Genomic DNA, 21040 nt, shown 5'->3' with positions numbered 1-21040 from the left:
CATTAGGTTTAAAAACCATTCTATGTCCTGAGAACATAGAACAGTACAGCACAGGGACAGGCCCTTCGGCCCTCCATGTCTGCACTGACCATGATACCAATCTAACTAATCCATCTGCTGCGCATGGTCTGTAGCCCTCTATCCCCTGCCTGTTAATGTGTCTGTCTAAATGCCTCTTAAGTGTTGCTATTTACAACCTCTGCTGGCAGTGTGATCCAGGCATCTACCACACTCCCTATATATATAAAAAAAACTTGCCTCACAAAACTCACTTAAACTTTCTCTCTCTCTCTCTCTCTCTCTCTCTCTCTCTCTCTCTCTCTCTCTCTCTCTCTCCTCTCTCTCTCTCTCTCTCTCTCTCTCTCTCTCTCTCTCTCTCTCTCTCTCTCTCTCTCTCTCTCTCGCTCTTGCTCTCGCTCTCTCTCTCGCTCTCTCACCTTAAACCTATGCCTTCTGGTATTTGACATTTCCATCCTGGGAGAAAGACTCTTGATTATCTACCCTATCTGTGCCTCTCCCAATTTTATACACTTCTATCAGATCGCCTCTCACCCTCCGATGCTCCAACCTGTTCTTATAGCTAATGCTCTCCAATCCGGGCAACATTCTTGTAAACCTCTTCTACACCCTCTTGAAAGCCTCCACGTCCTTCCTGTAGTGCAGCAACCAGAACTACACACAATACAACAGAACCATACACAATACACAAAATGTGGCCCAACTAAAATACAGCTGCAATATGACTTCCGAAACTTTTATGCTCAATGCCAAGACCGATGAAGGCAAGCATGCTGTATACCTTTATCACCCTATCCGCTTGTGTTGCCACTTTCAGGGAGGTATAGACTTACACCCCAAGATCTTTCTGTACATCAGTGCTCCTAAGGGTCCTGCCATTTATCATATATTTTCCTTTTACCTTTGATCTCCCAAAATGCAAGACCTCACACTTGTCCAGATTAAACTCCACCTGCCATTTCTCTGCCCAAATTTCCAACTGATATAGAGGAAAGGTTTAGAAGGATGTGAGCCCAACACGGGCAAATGGGACTAGCTTAGATGGGAATCTTGGTTGCATGGACCAATTGGGCCAAAGGGCCTGTTTCCATGCTGTATGACTCTATATCCTGCTTTATCCTTTGACGGTCTTCCTCACTGTCTACAACTCCAACAAGGAACATATGACAGCATAAGGGACACAAACTGCACTGTAAATGGAAACTTTGTTTGACCAGACAATTTTGCCTTATGCCATTGATGAATGCTTTAATATAGCTTGTGAACCATTTGAACTTTTCAAATTTTTTGTTTCAATCCAGGTTACTGATAGTATTGGTAACAATATCTTGAAGGCTTCTACATATTTAATGTTTGACAAAGGAAGAAATGCATGTTATTTGAATGAGTTTGAACATGTAACTAAACCAGTATGTTTTTGCTGATAATATTGTTGGTTGTCAGACGACTTCCCAGTCTCTCCCCTTACAGGGATTTCCACGTCCAAATAAAACTTCCTGCACACAATACATATCCAAGTGCAATCCTTATGCAAACACATTTCTTTGTCATACAATATCAGGATCCTACTACAACAAGGACTTAACAGAATCCCAAGGCCTTGAGTTGCTGCTGCTTATCCTGCTCTGGTATGGGAACGATTAAGATCTTTTGTTTTTGCAATCTTTTTACCAAGTTCTAATTATTCTTAAGTTGCATTTGATATTTATCTTGCTTGTTTTTAATCTTTATCATAACTTTCACTGATTAAACAATTGCAAGTTTTTTTTCATAAATATGCATTTACTTCCATCATGGAACAAGGATAAAGAACACTGTTGCCAGTAAGTTCTGCCTTCAAATTGGTGATTCAATCAAATACAGACTGGAAATAGTATGCAGCGTTCATGAAGAATTTTTTCTCATCTGTGGCCTGAATGGCCAATGCCATTATTTTGGGACTGTGCCCTGATTTTTAGCAAACCCAGAAGTAGAAACCTAGCTGTCACTTGAAGAAAAGAGAGTGATTAAAGTAGAATGACCTCAACAAGGTGCTACTCTGAAGAGATGAGTGGAAGATAAACACCAGGGTACCATCTTTGCTCATTGACCAGATTCATGGAGAAGAGCAGAACTGAAAACAAAACTTTATTATGGTTGCAGCTGCTCTCTGAGCAGAATGGCCTTCAAATGGGAAGCGGTACAAGTCATGTGGAAAACGTACCATTTTGCTGTAGTTTTTCATTCAGCAAACCCAATTCAGCACAACTCGTCAAACAGTGTAACAAGTGTTGAAGCCAGTGAGTAGTTGGCAACAATCCTAATGAATCTGTGTAGGCACTTGTTATCTATCACTCTTAGCAGAGCACTTTGCCAGGAGAGGGTATTTGGAACTTGTGCATCAATGTACTGGCCAACATCTCCTGCTCTGAGGCCCCAGTTATTCTGCATTAGCTATATTGGGCTGGCCACTTCCTTTGTATGCCCAAACTCAGAGTCCTGAAACAACACTCCTCTATTCTGAACTCTGTCATGGAGAGCATTACCAGGTGGAGAGAGGAAAAGATTGAAGGATGTGCCTCACTAGTCCTGATTCAGAGGAAAGATTGAAGGATCTCCTTGAAGAACTGCAACAATTCCACACAATTCTGGAAATCTCCATGACCGTTCAAACTGGAGGAGGAGGATTCAGGATGGTATTGAGAACCTGGAGGTCATGCATTGGAGGAGCATGTGCATGCACACGCATGCATGCAGAAGCAGCACATTATTCTTGCACCATCAACAATCTCTTGTCAATACATGGAAAAAGATGCAGCTCCTACATTGATCTGAGTAACCACCTCAGAAGCCATAAAGCCAGAGTGAAATTAGGTCATCTTAAATCCCAAGGAGCTGCCTAAGGATGAGAAGTAGTAGTGATATAGGACCATTGGTCAATGTGATGAGTGGAAGTTGTTAAGTTTGTTCACTATCAACCTACTCTGGTTCAGTGAGGGAATGCCTGGATATGTCCTTTCAAAATTGCTGTACTTTGGTTCTGGGAACATTTTCATTTCAAGTTGCATTCAAATCGAAGAGGGTTATCATGACATTCTATGTAACTTCAGGTGATACTCTTTTGAACTTTGACTCTGCATCAGCAATCCACATAATGGAGATCTCACATGTAGCTCACAATGGACCTCACTAGTCATGAAGAAAATGTGTCCGAAATAATGGCCTTGCGTAAACTAAACAGTAGTTAAGGGAGAAGGAATGGTTCCCAGGAATAAATTATTTGGTTGGATTCAAACTCAGCAAGTGTCAATAGTATTAAACCAATATGATAAATGTATAAGAAGTGATACAAATGTTAACATTAATGTTAACTTTGCAGATACCCTGGTAATCATTTATTTATGATTGTTAGCATCTTTAAATTGACTTCTGTTTTGTGTACCACAGATAGTAAGGATGGATAACTGATTGCTCTTTGTGACTGGTGACTTAAAGTTTACAAAAGTTTCACAGATTGCAAAATCTTGCCTTGTTGGCCATGATCCAATGGTAATGTGAAGAGATTTATGGAAACAAAGATCTTTCACATTGCTCATGCTGAAAGGAAATAATTGGAAGGAATGGTTTTTACAAATTATGCCAGTGCTGCATTCAGCTTGCCACTTTCTGCACAGCCTATGTGTACATGTCTTCTGGAGATTCCCCATCAGCATGACTAAGCCAAAAAGATTACCTTAAAAGCAAATGCAGAGAAACACACAAAATTCAGATCTATGCCAGTGTAGCCTGGGGGTACATTTCAGTGTGAAACATGATAATCATATAGGTAAGCAAGCCACTTCATATGATGTGTAGCCATTTGAAGATACTGCCTGGTTCACAAAGTGTCATGCAGAATGCATCATTGTTCAAAGCATTCAAGACACTGTATGACTGAAGAGAATGTGGACTTATGACTGAAGTTCTTCACTGTTGACATTTAGAATTTCCTAAGAACTTGAGGTCTAGCCACTGCACCTCTGTCAGAAGAGGTATAGGTGAAGCTCCTGGCAGGTACGGATGGGGTGCCTCTCCTTCAGCTGGTCATCATCCCTTCCCAGCACCTTGTTGTGACACTCCTTTTCATGCATTACTTTGGTGCTAGTAATCATGCTGGGAGAGGGATACAATGGGCTCCAAGTGCTCATGAAAATCTAAGTACCTGCAAAAGGAAATGAGAACAGATTAGATTTTCTGAAGCCTGTGCCCATTTCCCAGATATTTTGGCTCAGTAACTATAACAAATGGATAGCTGATGGTGGAAAATCTACACTGTGTGGATGCTTGCTGCATTCTTGTCTCTGGGTCAAACTGTGGGTTTCAGTCCCACTCTACAGTCTTGAGCATGAGAATCAAGGTTGACGGTCTGATGTAGCGCTGACAAAGAATTGTGTGGTCTTTCAAATGAGACATTAAATGAAGGTGGTTATGACAAATCTCGACTGACTTTTTCAAAGGGGAATTATTCCTTGTGTCCCAGCTAATATCTTGCAACCAACATCATCACATTTCTACGTAGCTTGCTATGGACAAACTGGCTGCTTGTTTCATGCATTATGACAGTGACCACTCTTCAAAAAGTTCCACAGGAAATCCAGAGCTATGAAGGCACTATATAAATGCAAATCTTTTCTGTCCCTTTGTTGTTCATTATGTCCTGACTGGTTGCATCCACCAAGTTACCACCAGCCTTGTGCCCAGGGATGATGGATTTTCTGCAGTAATTGATGTACGACTTGGTGTGTGTCCCAGTAATAATAATGTGCAGAGGATGAACTAGAATAGATACCAACATGCCTCTCTCCACACCTTGCATGCAAAGGGGCACTCTAGCTGGAGCTTGTTGATGGTCTTTTCTGTGTCACAACCTTCAAGACAGCCGAGGTTCCCACCATGTTGCATGGACCACCACAAATTATCTCCTGGTTCATTTGGCAGTTTCAGTAAGATGGTTTGACAGATGACATCGACCAATTTGGTCTGAGAAAGACCCCTGTTGATCTACTCTTTCCAATCCCATCAAGACTCTAAGCACATTCCAGGCCAACCATTGCACCCTGACTTTGTGATTGAAGAGATTCCTCTGTAGGAACTTCAGCAGCTGGCAGAAGTGGTCGTGGGAGAGGCATTTGGGGTTGTTTGGCCTTTGGGATGTCCAGAAGTAATGGACACCACATAGCAATATCCTACATTTTGCTGTGGTATTGAGTGGTACTGAGTATTACGACTTGTTCCACTGTGGAGGAGATATTTTTTCTTAAAGTCAGCATTTTGTTGGCAGATTCTGGCTACACTTTTAAGAATGACAGGTTGGACCATATACTGACCAGGTAATCATTGTCACTGCAGACCTGACATTGGCTTCATTCATAGCAACTAGCTTCTTGTTTAAGGTCAAAAACCTTATTAGTATGTTCAAGGTACTACCTAGTCCCTGTTTAATGTAGTCATCAAAGATGTCTCTACAAAGCCTAAAACAATAAGGCGTCGGACATACCTCCAACACTGCTTGGGAGGTTAGCTGCTGAATTGGACTTCTGCAGTGTTATATGATACAATTTTAACCCCAGGGTATCTGTCAGTCAATCAAGTTAATACCCAAACCGTATGATGAAAAACATAATTGTAGAAGGATGTCAAATTGCACAAGTAGTACTTAGACTCGGTTGGAAGTACTCTTGCCTTTGGGTCAGAAGGTTATTGGTTCAAGTCCCACCCCTCCCAAACCCTGTTCACATAATCTAGACCGGCACTTCAGTCCAGTACCAGGAGTGGGCCTCATGTTTTGAAGATGCTGTCTCTTTTAAAAGGGATGTTAAATCCAAACTCCCATCTGCTTTTCGTATGAATGATAACAATTCCATGGCACTATTCAAAGGATAAAAGAGACTGCACAGTGGCCCAGTCAAGATGCCTCACCTGACTAATGCTATAATTTATTTAATTGCTGCTTGTGAGACATTGCTGATGCATTAACCGAAACAGTTAATGAGCTTCAAAAATTAATTACACAAAATTAACTTAAGCTGTGATAAAATACAATATAGAATATCTTTATTTCTTTTAATAATTACTATAAATCTTAAGTGACAACCTAACCATGTGACTGACAAATAAGTATAACCTATCTTTGAAATTTGAGAATAATTATAGATGAGCGAAGTTTGTTTTCTGTAATCTTTTTTATTTGATATATTTGGGATATTTGCAATATCAGTTTTGCAGGCTGGATGCACAGTATGTAGATACTGGCTCCTCTAAAAATTGGATTGAAGACCATTTTAATTCATCCCATCTGAATAATTAAGTATCACACATGGCCTGAACAGGGTAGGCAAGACAAAGAAGCTTGCAACACATACTGTATTTTGAATAAAAGAACGTTGACTTGTGGAACATTTGCATCATTTTAAAGAAGGTACCATTGTTCCTTTCTGATGTTTACTGAAGTGCCTCCTTTCACCCTGTTGGTAAGTGTTTCACAGAATGTAACAAACCAAAGTGAAGCAGACGGCATTGGTTTTCCCTCTGACCTGCTGGTAATGTAATCTAACTGCAGGCAGGAATGGAACGAATTATAAGGGTCAATGGTGCGCCTGCTTTAGGCCCTGGGGTGTTCACAAAGCGGTTTATAATTTGGGAGAATCGACCTTTTTAAGGTGCAGTGAGCTGGAAGGGAAAATATTTATAATAATGTTCCCTGGCCCCAGGAAGCCAAAAGCTTTTGTGTCCTCATCTGGTGATGGTAAAAAAAACATGTCCTTGCGTTAATCATCTCAGACAAATGAGCAATTGTATCCTTTGCTTCATGAATTTGTCAGTTAATTTTATGGGCTTGGCGGCAAAGCAAAGGCCATGCTGTTATAGTGGTGTCAGTCTGAAGCAGCAGTGAATGAGGAGCCGGGAGAGTCAAGCTGTTGGAACCCACTGAGGCAAAGGTTCTGTAGACCTAAATGGATTTGACATTTCTGTACCTCAACCAGAAACAAAATGTAACCAGTGAAATTATTCAAAACCAAAGCCCGAGGAACTGCTGCAAGAAATAGAGCTGTAGAGATAGCTAACTCTTTTTGACAACTTTCTTTGTTGTTTAGCTGGCTAGATCGTGCAGCTGCTTTGGAGTTGTTATCTTTTTCCCCTCCCCACCCTACCTGCCCACTACTTCTAAGTCATGCACCCCCCCACCAACACCTACCCCTCAGTGTCTGTGCCCAGCGCCCCATATGCCTGACTTGACATACTGCCAAGCAAAGCGTAGTCTCTGGTAGGGTTGTCAGTCAATTGCCAGAGTGAATCGGCTAGGCTGTTTTGATGTGCCTTTGAATGAAATCGAATCCTTTGTCCTGTGGCTAATGCAGGAAAGCCTCATCTGCTGCAAGATAAATATCTTGTATATGAATTTCTACAGCTAACTTGGTGGATCAGGAGTCTGGGGAGGCTGTGGGGGTGGGGAGCAGACAGTGAAACTGCAAGCTTGTTCTAAGTATCTCCAGTTGTGAATGGTTCTTAACTGGATGTGTTTCCATCCTCTCAAAAAAAAGACTTGCTGCTTTGTTTTTTTAGGTACTTTCTACCAAAGAAGAAGGCACTTCATTGGATATCTGCATGCTCAAGCCCAAGACGAGCAATGGAAGCCCGGCCTGGATTGGCCTGGGTCTTGCTGCTGAGCCTCATTGCTGAGTGTCTGAAGCTGGTCCAGTCTCGGGAGTTCACAGTGAAAGATATCATCTACCTCCATCCTTCAAGTAAGGAGCAGAAAGCAACGTTACTTTTATTTTTGTTGCTAACTTTACAAATGTTGATGAATAACGCTATCGCATTTTAACTGTGAACAAATTGAGAGTTCCGCAAAATTTATCTGATCAAACAACTGTGGGTTTCTGCAACTAGCTACAATCCCTCATACTATGGCAAATATCCTTGGAGAGGTATAACCTTGAACATGCAACGACGAGCATGGAAGCTCAACCAGTCGAGTAACCAGTTAACATTTCGGGTCAGCGGCCCTTCCTCTGATCTGGGAGAACAAAGGATTCTTGTTTACATTCAAATTTGCTCCTCATGTTTCTGATTATTTCTGTGTTGTTTCAGAAGGTCAGAATATGATACGTTAGATGTACATGGGCTTTGGTATATTTGAATGCAGTGTGCTCTCAAAGGAGAGACTATTTCAATGTAAGCAACCTCTGAGTTTCCATGCAGGCTGAGTTATATTCCAGTGCTTGTATTCCTAAAATTATAAGCTGGAAGAAGCACTGCGGTCCATATCGGGTAACTTTAAGAAAATTAATGACAATTTCTTTTCTATCTTCCACCGATCTCCGTTTGTGAAAATGACATCTCTTCATTCATAACAAGGATAGCACTTCAAAAATTGCAGTACCTTCCTATTTGTATTCCTCAACCAAAGGCTGACAATTATGACTTCCTTTTGCATTTATCTCCTTTGGATGTTCTTCATTTACCACCAACAATGCAGATCTGATTCAGACTAATGGAGAATGTAATTCTTCCTGGTTTGACAAGTCAGGCTAACAAATCATGTGATAATGCAGCACTTTCACCTGCCCAGCCAATAGCCTAGATGTGCTGGTTAAATAAAGAAGCATTGATTAGTTATTAATCAGTCCAGATTTTGAATTCAGAAAGGGATTTGTGAATAGTGTGCCAAAACCACTGAATAATCCCATTCACAGAGTTGCACTGTTTCTGGTACAGGAGGAAGCCATTTGGCCCATCCTGATCATGCTGGCTCGATGCAAGAGCAATTTGGGTGGTTCCACTCCCCAGGACCCTCCATGTAGATTTTTCCCATCCCGTACTCCTTCAGTTCCCTGATTAAATCTGCTTCCACGGCCCACCCTGACACTGCATTTCCCATCCACTGCTTGTGCAAAGAAAGGAAGTTCACTGAAATTATTTGAAAAAGGAAATAATTTTGTGTGTCAGTTGATTTGGTCCCCTTTAAAAGTTATTCTGAAGTGCCATATTTCACCTTAAATGTTACTGAGAAATTATTTTTAAGAATATTTTTTCTCAATGTTTTGCCAATCTTGTTTTGGGGCCAGTTATGGGCCTAGGAATTCTTCAACATGTGGAATAACAGTGCCTTGGGGGACCTTCACTAGTTTGGTGCAGGGCTGTGATGGTGAGGTGGAAAGGTGGTCACATTGTCGTTTGCTGTGCCTGTTACAGTTGGCATTTCTGCCTTGACAATCTGCACAGAATCATGCACAAACAACAACTTTCCTTCTGATCTCCCAGCCTGTCAGGGAGTTCTACAAGCAGAGTTTCCTGTTGGGAACCTCTACTGATTCTGTCCTCAAGTGCAGAATGTACACACAATGGAAATCACGTGCCTCTGCCTAATGGGACCCAACTGATTGAGGTGGGCATCTCAGGGAGAGCATCGTGTTGTCAGGACCCACAAGAACCCAGGAAAGCAAAACTCGTGAAGGGACAACCTTCCTGCTGGGATCTTCACTGTTGGTCTTCCAGGAGTGGTTCAGGGCCTTTTAAGTATTGTGAGAGCAGTGTTATGCCATTTGCCAATTGTGTATTTGCAATTGAAAATTTGAAAATTGAAAAATATCAATCATGCACTTCCTACTGATTTACACCATTCACACACTCTAACCTCGTGTACAAAGATTGACTTTCCAGAGGCACACTACACACTAATCATGTACGTATAGCAATTGGGTTTCAGAATAAAATCTGATTGTGTAGATGGATATACAATCTAGCCTATGGAATTGCGGGAAAAAAAGACAATGCAGATGCCATTGGGACATGCTGTTTCTTTGAAACAGCCAACTAATAAATCCCACCACTCTTTCCGAGTCCTTTTTTATTGTGACTTTTTTCCATTTCAAGTATTTATTCAATTCCCCTTTTAGAAAGCTATTAAATCTGCTTTTTTATGGTAGTGTAACAGCATAACGCAATTACAGTGCTAGTGATCTGGGTTCAATTCTGGCCCCTGTCCGTAAGGAATTTGTACATTCTCCCTTTGTCTGCCTTGGTTTCCTTCAGATGCTCTGGTTTCCTCCCACGTTCCAAAGACATGCAGGTTAGGAAGTTGTGGGCATGCTACGTTGGCGCCAGATGCGTGGCAACACTTGTGGGCTGCCCCCAGAACACTCTATGAAAAAGATGTAATTCACTGTGATTGATGTACATGTGACTAATAAAGATATCATATTTTCACCCCCTAACATATCTGACAGCAAAAGAAAATCCTCTTCATCTTTCTTCTATTTTGTTGCCATGTATCTTAAATCATTTGTCCTCTGGTTAATGATCCTCCAGCCAGTTGAAAACAATTTGCCCCCAACTACTCATTAATACACCTAAGAATAAAGAGCCAAATAATTCCTTTGGTTCAAATTGTCAAGCACTGAGCTGCACTCCGGTGGTGAGCTTTGAGCTTTAACTATAAAGTAAAAGGATAAAGAAGATATACTGGAGCTGATCTGATGGTTCTCTGCTCCTTTGGATACATAGCAGATGTGGCATTCTACTCTATTTTCTTGGGGAGCTTTAGGTCAGAGCTAAAGAATTGATACTTCATTGTGCTACATTCCAATCTAATATCTCCTCCTGTCAAATCTGAATAAGTACATTGAATAATAGTACCATAGCTTCATAATTCATAAATTCTGCTCAGGAAACTAGGGTTACAGAGGGAAGTGGGGATTCAGAGGTGGGGTTGGAACTGTGGCGAAATTCCTGGAGGAGCTGGATTTTAGGGAAGATCCTATATCTTGGGCTCAAATGCAGGCAAATGAGACTAGCTTGGATGGGAATCTTGGTTGGCATGGACCAGTTGGGCCTAAGGGCCTGTTTCTGTGTTGTATGACTCTATTGATACATATCTACCCCTCATGTCTTCCTTTATATTCGCAGACAGACGTCAGAGGCTTCCTTATGATATGGATGCCATTCCACCCAACCCTGCCATCAGAGCAACCCTATTGCCCAATTAACTTTCCCTGTAATCTGTCCTCCCCACATTCTGTCAACTCCCTCCCCCCCCCCACAGATTCTCCTACTCATCTATGCACTAGAGGAAATTCACAATGGTTAATGAACCTAGTCTGAATGATTAGATGAAAATAAATCCCTGTACTAGTAAATGTATCATTTGTGCCTTTAATGTAAGCAAGATGGTGCTGCAGCGTGGCGACTCATTGCAAGCTGCTCTCTGCAGACCTACTCATTACTTCTACTATAATCATTCTACTCTCTTAAATCTAAATTCTATGTCTGGAAGAATACCTCAAAGCTCTGCGTAATGAATCGATCTGTAGAAACAGTATGCAAGACAAGTTTTTCACTGTACCTCGATACAAGTGACAAGTACAAGGACTTGTGGGCTGCCCCCAGAACACTTTACAAATAAGATACATTTCAATGTACATGTGACTAATAAAGATATCTTATGATAAACCAATTCCAAGTGGGTTGCCAAACAAAATTTGTGTACATCAATATTCAGAGGGATCTTGGGCTCCAAGTTCATAGCTCCCTGAAAGTGGCCATGCAAGTAGATAATGTGATAAAGGCGGCATATGGTGTGCTTGCCTTCCTTGGTCAGGGCATTGAGTATAAGAGTAAGGAAGTCATGTTGCAGCTGTATAAAACTTTGGTTAGGCCACACTTGGAGTATTGTGTGCAATTTTGGTCGCCTGATTACAGGAAGGATGTGGGGGCTTTGGAAGGGATACAGAAGTGGTTTACCAGGATGCTGCCTGGATTAAAATGTATAAGCTATAAGGAGAGGTTGGACAAACTTGGGTTGTTTTCTCTGGAGCATCAGAGGCTGAGCTGAGACCTGAGAGAAGTTTATAAAATTATGAGAAGCATAGATAGGGTAGGCAGTCAGAATCTTTGTTCCAGGGTAGAAGTGTCAAATACTAGAGGGCGTGTATTTAAGGCATTTAAAGGGGATGTGTGGGGCAAGTTTTTTTCTTTTACACAGAGAGTGATAGATGCCTGGAACAGGCTGCCAGGGGTAGTAACATTTTAGATATGGATACGAATATGCAGGGAATGGAGGAATATGGATCATGTGCACACAGAAGAGATTAAGTTCAATTTAGCATTGTGTTCGGCTTAGACATTGTGGGCCGAAGGGCCTGTTCCTGTGCTGTACTGTTCTTTGTTCTATGTGGGAGGAGACCGGAGCATCCGGAAGAAACCCATGTGGTCACGGGGAGAATATGCAAATTCCACAGACAGCACCAAAGGTCAGGATCGAACCCAGGTCACTGGAGCTGTGAGGCACAAACGTGCCACCACCTCTGAAATGTTCTTCTTCACTTCACTCCTGGTGGACAAAGGCAAGTGTAGCAAGCTGTTGCCATGAAATATGCCCATTTAGACAAATGTCTCCTGACAGGACACCTTGCTCTTTTTTTTGTAGCTATTATATTCTCCTAATCATTCGTTAAAGAATAAAAGTCAATTGCATTCAGTGTTATTACAATTCTATTGCTCCTGGACATCAGACGTGTTGATCTTTTTTTGGAAAAGTGTTTAAGTATCCTGGTCTGGGAACTTAGTGCTAATTTCATGGACCTATTAGGTCTCAAGAATGAATGAAAGACATGAAGGGACTGATTACCTTTACATTGTTGCCTTTCTTGAAGAAAGCAATATTTTTTTCAACATCCAGAATCCAATTTGGACCTCTGGAGTTCCCTACTCAGCAGGATATGCCTTTCTTACATCATCACAAGTGCTTATTAGCTGGGATTTGGAACGCAATCAACAGCATAGCGAAGTGGTGGATGGGAACGCTGGTTCCATTTGTCCAGTCTCACCTCCTCCCTTCAAAAAAGCAGAGGATTTATTGAAATATGCCTATTTAGACATATGTTTCCTTTCAGGACACATTGCTCTTTTTTTCTGTAGGCATTATATTCTCCTAATTATAGTTAAAGAATAAAAATCGATTGCATTCTGCGTTATTACAATTCTATTTGACGTCAAATGTGTTGATTATTTTTGGAGAAGTGTTTAAGTATCCTGGTCTGGGAATCTAGTGCTAATTTCATGAGTTATCAGTTATTATAAGGAGGGTTCAGTTGTTAGGTGTCTTATTTTCTGTGTATGTCATTTACTCTTGAGGGACTGTACCTCTGAAAACAGAATCCAGGGAGCTCATTAATCTCCGTGAATAAGAGTCAGAGAGCCTCTATCACAGCTGCACCAACTGTGTGAAATGCTAAAGTATTGCCATCTGCTTTGAAGTCCTGATGAAGAAAATTCCATAGCATCTCCGAGGAGCTCCAGCATTCCCCCATGACATATCAGATGTGGGATCAGTTAACATAATCAAACAGACTGCATTCACACAGAATGCCTGAGGCTTTTTACTGAATATTTCCTCCTTTTCCTTGTATCTACCTTCTGATTTTTCCCCCCGTATTGGGGAGTAATTGCCTGTCAGTTTTTTTTAAGCTATGGGCCAGGGGACAAAGGGACATTTAAGACTATAAAGGCCCATATAACTATTGTATTACCAACATAATTACAGCTGGATGGGCGATTCTATCTAAAGTCTGCATAACTGCTCGAGCTACTATCAGATTTGCTGGTAAATTCTCAAAGCTAATGTTGTAATGATTTTGAGTGTTGATGTTTACTTTCAACAAAGTTCAAATAATGATGATTCTTGCCAAACCAGGGTTGTTGGTGTAGGGGTGTGAGTTTAACCCGAGCTAACTTCGGGTCTCATTTTAATTGATGATATAAGATCAGAGAATCATTTACTGAGAGAGACAGAACAAATCAAGAATGGCATTGGACAGTTTAAATTTTTTGGGGGGTATTTTATTGGTATATGGCCCTTTTACTAGCTGTCTGAGGAGGTGGTAGTGAGCCAACATGGACTGGTGAAAGTATTCCCACATTTGATTATCCTCATCAAGAATCTACCCACTTCTCACAGTACATCACCAATCCTTTCAACAATACCATATTCAGAGGACCTTCAAGTTTTCTCCACATGGAACACATGAATGGCAAGTATGAACTTTGCTACATTACCTGCTAATGATAAAGCATTTTCTGTGTTGACTCCCACATGAGGGCAAGATTATATTGGCAACCATGGCACTGTGCCCAGGAGAAAGAGTAGGAATTAGTTTCCTGCTGCATGCAGTAAATATACTGTACTGAAGCATATTGATGCTGTACTTTGCTCCCGAAATTTTGCTCCATTAATGTCATTGGAACTGAATTTTGGAAGTGGAGAATGAGCAACCATATTGTATATTTAGTGCTGGCAATTAAAGGCAAGCTTCTATCCCATTCCTTTCAAGACATTATGTTAGAAGACAGAAAAATTGATACAACATGTAGAATGTTTGAAAATCCCATTGATTCTCAAAAAAAATTCCTCCCCCCTTTATTATTATATCTTTATTATTATATCTTTATTATTGCCATGCTCTGAATTAAGATATCTTTATTAGTCACGTGTACATCGAAACACACAGTGAAATGCACCTTTTGTGTAGAGTGTTCTGGGGGCATCCCACAAGTGTTGCCATGCTTCTGTCGCCAACATAGCATGCCCACAATTTCCTAACCCGTACGTCTTTAGAATGTGGGAGGAAACCGGAGCACCCAGAGGAAACCCATGCAGTCACGGGGAGAACGTACAAACTCCTTACAGGCAGCCGCTGGAATTGAATCTGGGTTGCTGGCGCTGTAATAGCGTTATGCTAACCACTACACTGCCATGAGCAATGGAATAGTATATAACACCACTGAGATTAAAGAAAACTCTCTTTGGATTTAAATGCAAAGTATTTATTGCTCCAGAGAGCAAATTAGTTTAGTATTTTGTTAATTTACTAATTTAAATCAGCTAATGTAAATGCTTTTGCTTTAATGCAAAACTCTTTGGCAAACATTTTTTAATCTTTTGGGAAGAAGGATCATGCATGATTATTGTCAAAATGAAATCACATCCAAGTAACGTTATGATCTGTTCTAGCATTGTTTATAGTGTAAAGTTGGCAAACTAGTTAAAAAAAATTTTTCAAACAATTAATATTTAGCATGGAATTTGCCTTTAGATTGAATGTGACTGGAACTTGTCTTGAAAAGCGATTTAACAGAACACAATGGATGTGATTTCTTTTCTTCCTACGCCCTAGCGCTATGAATAACTTGAATAATGCAGTGGCTGTCTTCAGAAAGTATTCTATACAAATTGTCTGGGGAAATCAGCACATATAATTCTCTTCCGTACTTTGGAACATCTAACAGCAGCAATGTAATCTACTTTCAGTGCCAAAATGCATTTTTAAATACATTTCTGAGACTGACCAGATGGAATATATTGCTACATTTTTTTGATTTATTAATTCATGGTATGTGTGTTGCTGAGTACAACAGCATTAATTGCATATTCCAAATTGGCCTGAAATGAATGGGAATTTCAGAGATTATAGATACCTGCTTTCTAATAGTACACCTTTCAATACAATGGCACGTTCCAGTCTCCATATTAAAGGGTGAAGTTCTGACCCATATGAGATTCTGCTAAGAAAAAGACAGATGCCATGGCATCACGTCCTGATGAAGGGTCTCGACCCAATGCTGCCTCACCTGCTGAGTTCCTCCAGCATGTTGTGTGTGTTGCCACGGCCTGGGGAGTTGTTCATTTCTGATATGCAAAACTAGGTACAGTCTGTTGGTGCAGTTAACTGGTGTAAATAAGCTCCTTGAAATAGAATGTCCTCTCCAAACACTACCTATCCTGAATACTTGACCTGAGCCCATCTTTCAGTTTAAAAGTGAGATAGGTGACTACAATCTCATAGGGTTTACTGTGAGTAGTGGAGGTTTCCTTTCTCTATCTTGGTAAACTCTGTTTTAAAAATTGGGTGAAGGAACAGTAGTGTAGTGGTTAGCATAACGCTTTAGAGTGCCAGCAACCCGGGTTCAATTCCGGCCGCTGTCTGTAAGAAGTTTGTATGTTCTCCCCGTGTCTGCATGGGTTTTCTCCGGGTGCTCCAGTTTCTGCCCACATTCCAAAGACGTATGTGTTAGGAAGTTGTGGGCATACTATGTTGGTGCCAGAAGCTTGGCGACACTTGCGGGCTGCACCCAGCACACTATGCAAAAAAAAGATGTATTTCACTGTGTGTTTCGACGTACATGTGACTAATAAAGATAGCTTATAGGTATCTTATAAAGGAACAAGAGAGTTGATCATCACCAAGGCTGTGTGCCTCAGGGCTCAAGCTGATTGATAATGGACTGCATTTACGAACCCTGAACTCAAATGACTATGGTATCTCTGAACTTGCGCAGTATGAACAGCACTGTGTGATGTGTTAATGCTTTGCAATACCTGGCCAAGGTCAAGGCAGATGTGACTTTTCTACAGGACTGTGGGCTGCCACACCTCTGCAACTATTGGAGATTGTCATGATTGTAGTCCCAGGGATTGTCTATATGCTTGGTGGGGGGGGAAATGATTGTCACTCATCCAGCCTGAGCATTCTGCTGCAGGGAGGCAACTTCTCAATCACTGAAGTCAGAGGTAGTGGCTGGGTGACTCCTTGTGGCAGACGTGAAGTACCATAACACTCTGCTCCGGCTAATCAATGTGTACACCTCACCTGTGCTGAGTGTGCGGCTAGCTGTCCTCCAGCAGCTCCCATAGCTGATGGCGATGTCCCTACCAGTCGTTCTGGCCGGTGACTTCAAGTGCATCCGGCTGGATGATCCGGTAGTGCCGACAGGAGACGGGACAGCAGCTCCAGACACCTGAAGGAAATGGTTAAAGATGCAAAGTTGTGTGACCACTGCCTTCTGTCACCTACAGGAGGACTAGAAGGCAGGCAGGGGGATGTGGAAGTTGAGTGTCAAACTGCTGACCCCAGAGAACATGGAGGAACTAAAGAGGGATTATGCAGGTTGGAGAACCATGAATCCTCTTTGACTCCCCGATTCATTGGTGGGAAGCAACCAAGGAGAACATTGAGGTTCTTCACCCTCAAAGGTGTTCAGAAAGCAACACAGAGTCAGAGGGAATTGTGACAACTCCAGACAGACTTGCAGAAACTTCTCCTTCTGCAATCGAAGGGGTGGATGTGCGAGGGGAACTCCGAGAGGTGAAGAGCCAGCAAGCTATGCTCTTTGCCTCTGAATCCTCCAAGATCATCTTCAGATCCAGAGTCCGATTTGTGAAGCAGGATGAGATGTGCTTACGTTTCATCTTCCGAAAGGTTCACAGTGATCTATAGCCTTAAGGAAGAGGATGGCTCAGTAACATCCTCACAGACAGACACATTGAGGATCTGTAGATCCTTCTATGCTGGTCTGTATGACAGAAAGACTACAGACAGCACAGCTGCCCAGAACTTCCTGTCCTCTATCATGGAGGTGTTAGATGATAGCAAGCAGGAGAGTCTGGATCTGCTACTGACCCTGGAGGAGCTGACCAGCAGAGATCTACTTGGACCTGTGGGACTGGATGGGCCCTGGACCTGCTGGAAGTGGCTGGCTGCATGTCAGACTCCCTGAGGAAGGGCATCATTGTCCCCATCAACAAGTGGAGGGGGGGGAAGAGGGAGGACATCAGGAATTGGAGAGCCATTTCACTGTTGAATGTGGATTATAAGATCCTGTCCAAGGCCATTGCCAACCAGGTCAGGTCTGCTCTGGGACAATGATCCACCCAGACCAAACCTGTGCTGTACCTGGCAGAAAAATCTCTGACAACCTTGCGCTGCTCAGGGACACCATTGCCTGTGCGCAGGACAGAGGGGTGGATGCCTGTCTGGTCAGTTTGGGCCAGGAGAAGGCCTTCGACAGGATATCCCACATGTACATGATGGACATGGTCTTCAAAATGGGTTTTGGGGAGGGAATCAGAAATTGGATCCAATTGCTCCACACAGATATCCGTAGTGCAATCCAAATCAATGGGTGGGAGACAGATAGTTTCCCCATCAAGTCTGGAGTCAGGCAGGGTTGTTCACTCTCCCGTCTTGTTTGTGTGTTGCATAGAACACTTTACTGAAGTCATCAGGAAGGACAAGAGCATAAGAGGGGTGACGTTGCCAGGCAATGGATGCACACAAGTAAAAGCCTCCCCGTACGTGGACGAGGTCGCAGTCTTCTACTCAGATCCACGGTCATTTCGTGGATTGATTAGCATCTACAACTAGTTTGAGTTGGCATCGGGGGCCAGAGTCAACTGCAGCCAGAGTGAAGCCATGCTGTTTGGCAACTGGCCTGACTGATCCAATGTCCCCTTCACTGTCAGGTCTGACTACTTAAAGGTGCTGGCGATCTGGTTCGGAGGGGCTGAGGTGTGTAACAAAAATTGGCTGGAGTGGATTGGGAAGGTCAAACAAAAATTGGGTCTGCAGAAATGCTGTCCTCTGTCGATAAGATAAGATATCTTTATTAGTCACATGTACATCAAAACACACAGTGAAATGCATCTTTTTGCGTAGAGTGTTCTGGGGAGAGCCCGCAAGTGTCATTACGTTTCCGGCGCCAACATAGCATGCCCACATCTTCCTAACCTGTACGTCTTTGGAATGTGGAAGGAAACCGGAGCACCCAGAGGAAACCCACGCATACACGGGGAGAACGTACAAACTCCTTACAGACAGTGGCTGGATTTGAACCCGGGGCGCTGGCACTGTAAAGCGTTACGCTAACCGCTACACTACCGTGCCTGCCCGTAACTGGGAAGAACTTGGTCATCAGGTACGATGTGCTCTCGGGGCTGCTGTACTTGGCACAAGTGTGACCTGTTCCCCCTCCTCTGCCTCAGCAATTGCCCTGGATGTCTTCTAGTTTATCTGGGGGGCCCCAAGATGGAACGAGTCGGATGGGTCACAATGCCCAGAGGATGGAGACAAACATGTAGCCAATGTTGCCCTCATCCTGATGACCACTTTAGTGTGTGGCTGTATCAGGCGGTGTGTGGACCCAAAGTACGTGGGCAACAAGTTTCACCACGTGCTAAGGTTCTACCTGTCCCTGGTGTTGTGGAAGACAGGCCTGGCCCCATTACTGCGCAATATCCCACTCAGCTGGATGTTGCCGCACCACCTGCATTTGTGGAACAGTACTTTTGACCACAACTTCGTCAGGCAGTCGTCAGTGTGGAACATCCTGCAGATACTGTGGGACAGGGACTGAGATATGGTGGGGTGGTTCCCTGAGCAAACTGTTCAAACCATCTGGCAGAACTCCTCATCGCCGGGTCTCACCAACAAGCACCAAGGCCTCACTTGACTGGTGGCGAGAGGGGCCCTCACAGTCAGATCCATCCTGTACAGATGTCACATCATCTCCAATGCACACTGCCCTTGGGATGGCTGCCGTGGGGAAGAGACAATCACCAACCTCTTTGCAGACTGTAGATTTGTGAAGTGGGTGTGGAGACAGATGCAAGGATCCCTGTCTTGGTTCATCCCCAGCAGCTGCGTAACAGAGGATTCTGATCTATGGGCTGTTCCCAGGGTCACACACCAAGACAGATTTCAAGTGCTACTGGAAGGTCATCAACTCGGTGAAAGATGCTCTTTGGTCTGCCCGAAACTTGTTGGTCTTCCAGCACAGCGAGACGCCTGTAAGGGAATGCTGCTGACTGGCACAGTCCAGGCTGCGGGAGTACGTGCTGAGGGACGCACTGAAGTTCGGTGCAGCCAATGCAAAGGCTCTGTGGGGAAGGACCACAGTCTGGACTCCTTCCGCTACCCCACATGGAGGGGCTGAGTCAGGTGGGGAAGCCCCTCAAACAATGAAAAGGTGCATCCCCCCGGGGGCTACCTGAGTTGTTAAGGTGCTATGGTTTTTAAAAACAAAAATCCATCATTTTTGCTGGGAAAAACAAATTCTAAGGTCATTGCATACCTTGGTCAAACCTTTAATTCTGCAACCTGTGTGTGTTACGCTGTGCTTAAAAACAGAGCTTGCAGCCTCTGTTACCTCCTTCACCAATGTGGGCACCACGCTGTTTTCGGTCTCCAGGAGTCAGAGTCCTTTTACTTCAGAAGCAGGAACATCTGCTGATGTGGTAGAAGATGCAAGAGACTTGTGTATGAACATAGGAATTCATACCAGGAGTAGGCCATTCAGCCCTGCCCTGCCATTTATTAAGATCACTGCTAATGTAATCGTAATCTCAACTCCACATTCCTCTTTACCTACAGTGCCTCTTCACTTCCTTGCTTATCAAGACCCTATCTGTCTACCTCTGCCTCAAAAATATTCAAAGTCTCTGCTTCCACTTCTGTTTGAGGAAGATGGCTCCAAAGACTCATGGCATCCCAAGGAAAAAAATCTCACCTTATCTCTTTAAATGTTAAACACTATATTTTTAAATGGCCACTTCTAGATTCTCCCACAAGAGGAAACATCCTCTCCACATTCCAACCAGTTAAGACCCCTCAGGATCTTAAATACTTCAGTCAAGTTTCCTCTCACCCCTCTAAACTCCAGCAAGTACATAACAGCCTGTTAACTTGGACTTTACAAATCACTCATTTTAATTTCTGTTGACTTTATGTTGACCTTTAAATGAAAACCAACTAACATGAAATAGTCTCTTAATAAGTAATCCTTTTTCTCTCACACTTTGTGTGGATTTGTAGTAAACCTGACCATAAGATTGTGTGTGATACAAGATATGGAGTGGGTCTTAACTTTCATTATGGAATTTGCAACTATGAGTGGCTATACAATACCACTGCAAAATAGTTTGTTCATGCTTTGAAAAATGCACGATAAAGCATCATGGGGAGCAACGACTGCCCTTAGATGTTTAATCCATTTTTTTGGATCAATTTCCATTTAATACAGTGTGCTTTGTGTCAATGATGCTCTTCCCCACCATATTTCAGTGAATGGCAAATTCCAGTTTATCTGTGCTCTATTAAGTTATATAGATTTTATAATTCATTAGAATAGGCCACAGAAAAGAACCCCCTCTGCAAATTGTAATGACTTCTAA

At 42.7% G+C, this 21040-nt stretch overlaps 1 protein-coding gene across 7 annotated transcripts in view; it reads left to right on the top strand.

Annotated features, from left to right (window-relative positions):
* lypd6 (LY6/PLAUR domain containing 6) overlaps positions 1-21040 on the top strand; it is a 192405-nt gene that overhangs the window by 150117 nt on the left and 21248 nt on the right. For 6 of the 7 annotated variants that reach the window (XM_052026923.1, XM_052027237.1, XM_052027022.1 and 3 more), the window contains one exon: positions 7600-7781. In XM_052026923.1, coding sequence (XP_051882883.1) covers positions 7664-7781 — 118 coding nt within the window. In that variant the 5' untranslated portion in view covers positions 7600-7663. Of the gene's footprint in view, positions 1-6432; positions 6507-7599; positions 7782-21040 lie in introns of those variants that run through there. The other variant, XM_052027320.1, reaches the window with a different exon arrangement.

This window comes from Pristis pectinata, chromosome 1 (genome assembly GCF_009764475.1).
Source record: "Pristis pectinata isolate sPriPec2 chromosome 1, sPriPec2.1.pri, whole genome shotgun sequence".
NCBI lineage: Eukaryota > Metazoa > Chordata > Chondrichthyes > Rhinopristiformes > Pristidae > Pristis > Pristis pectinata.
Note: the sequence above shows the minus strand (reverse complement) of the source record. Positions and strands in the feature narration are given on the sequence as shown.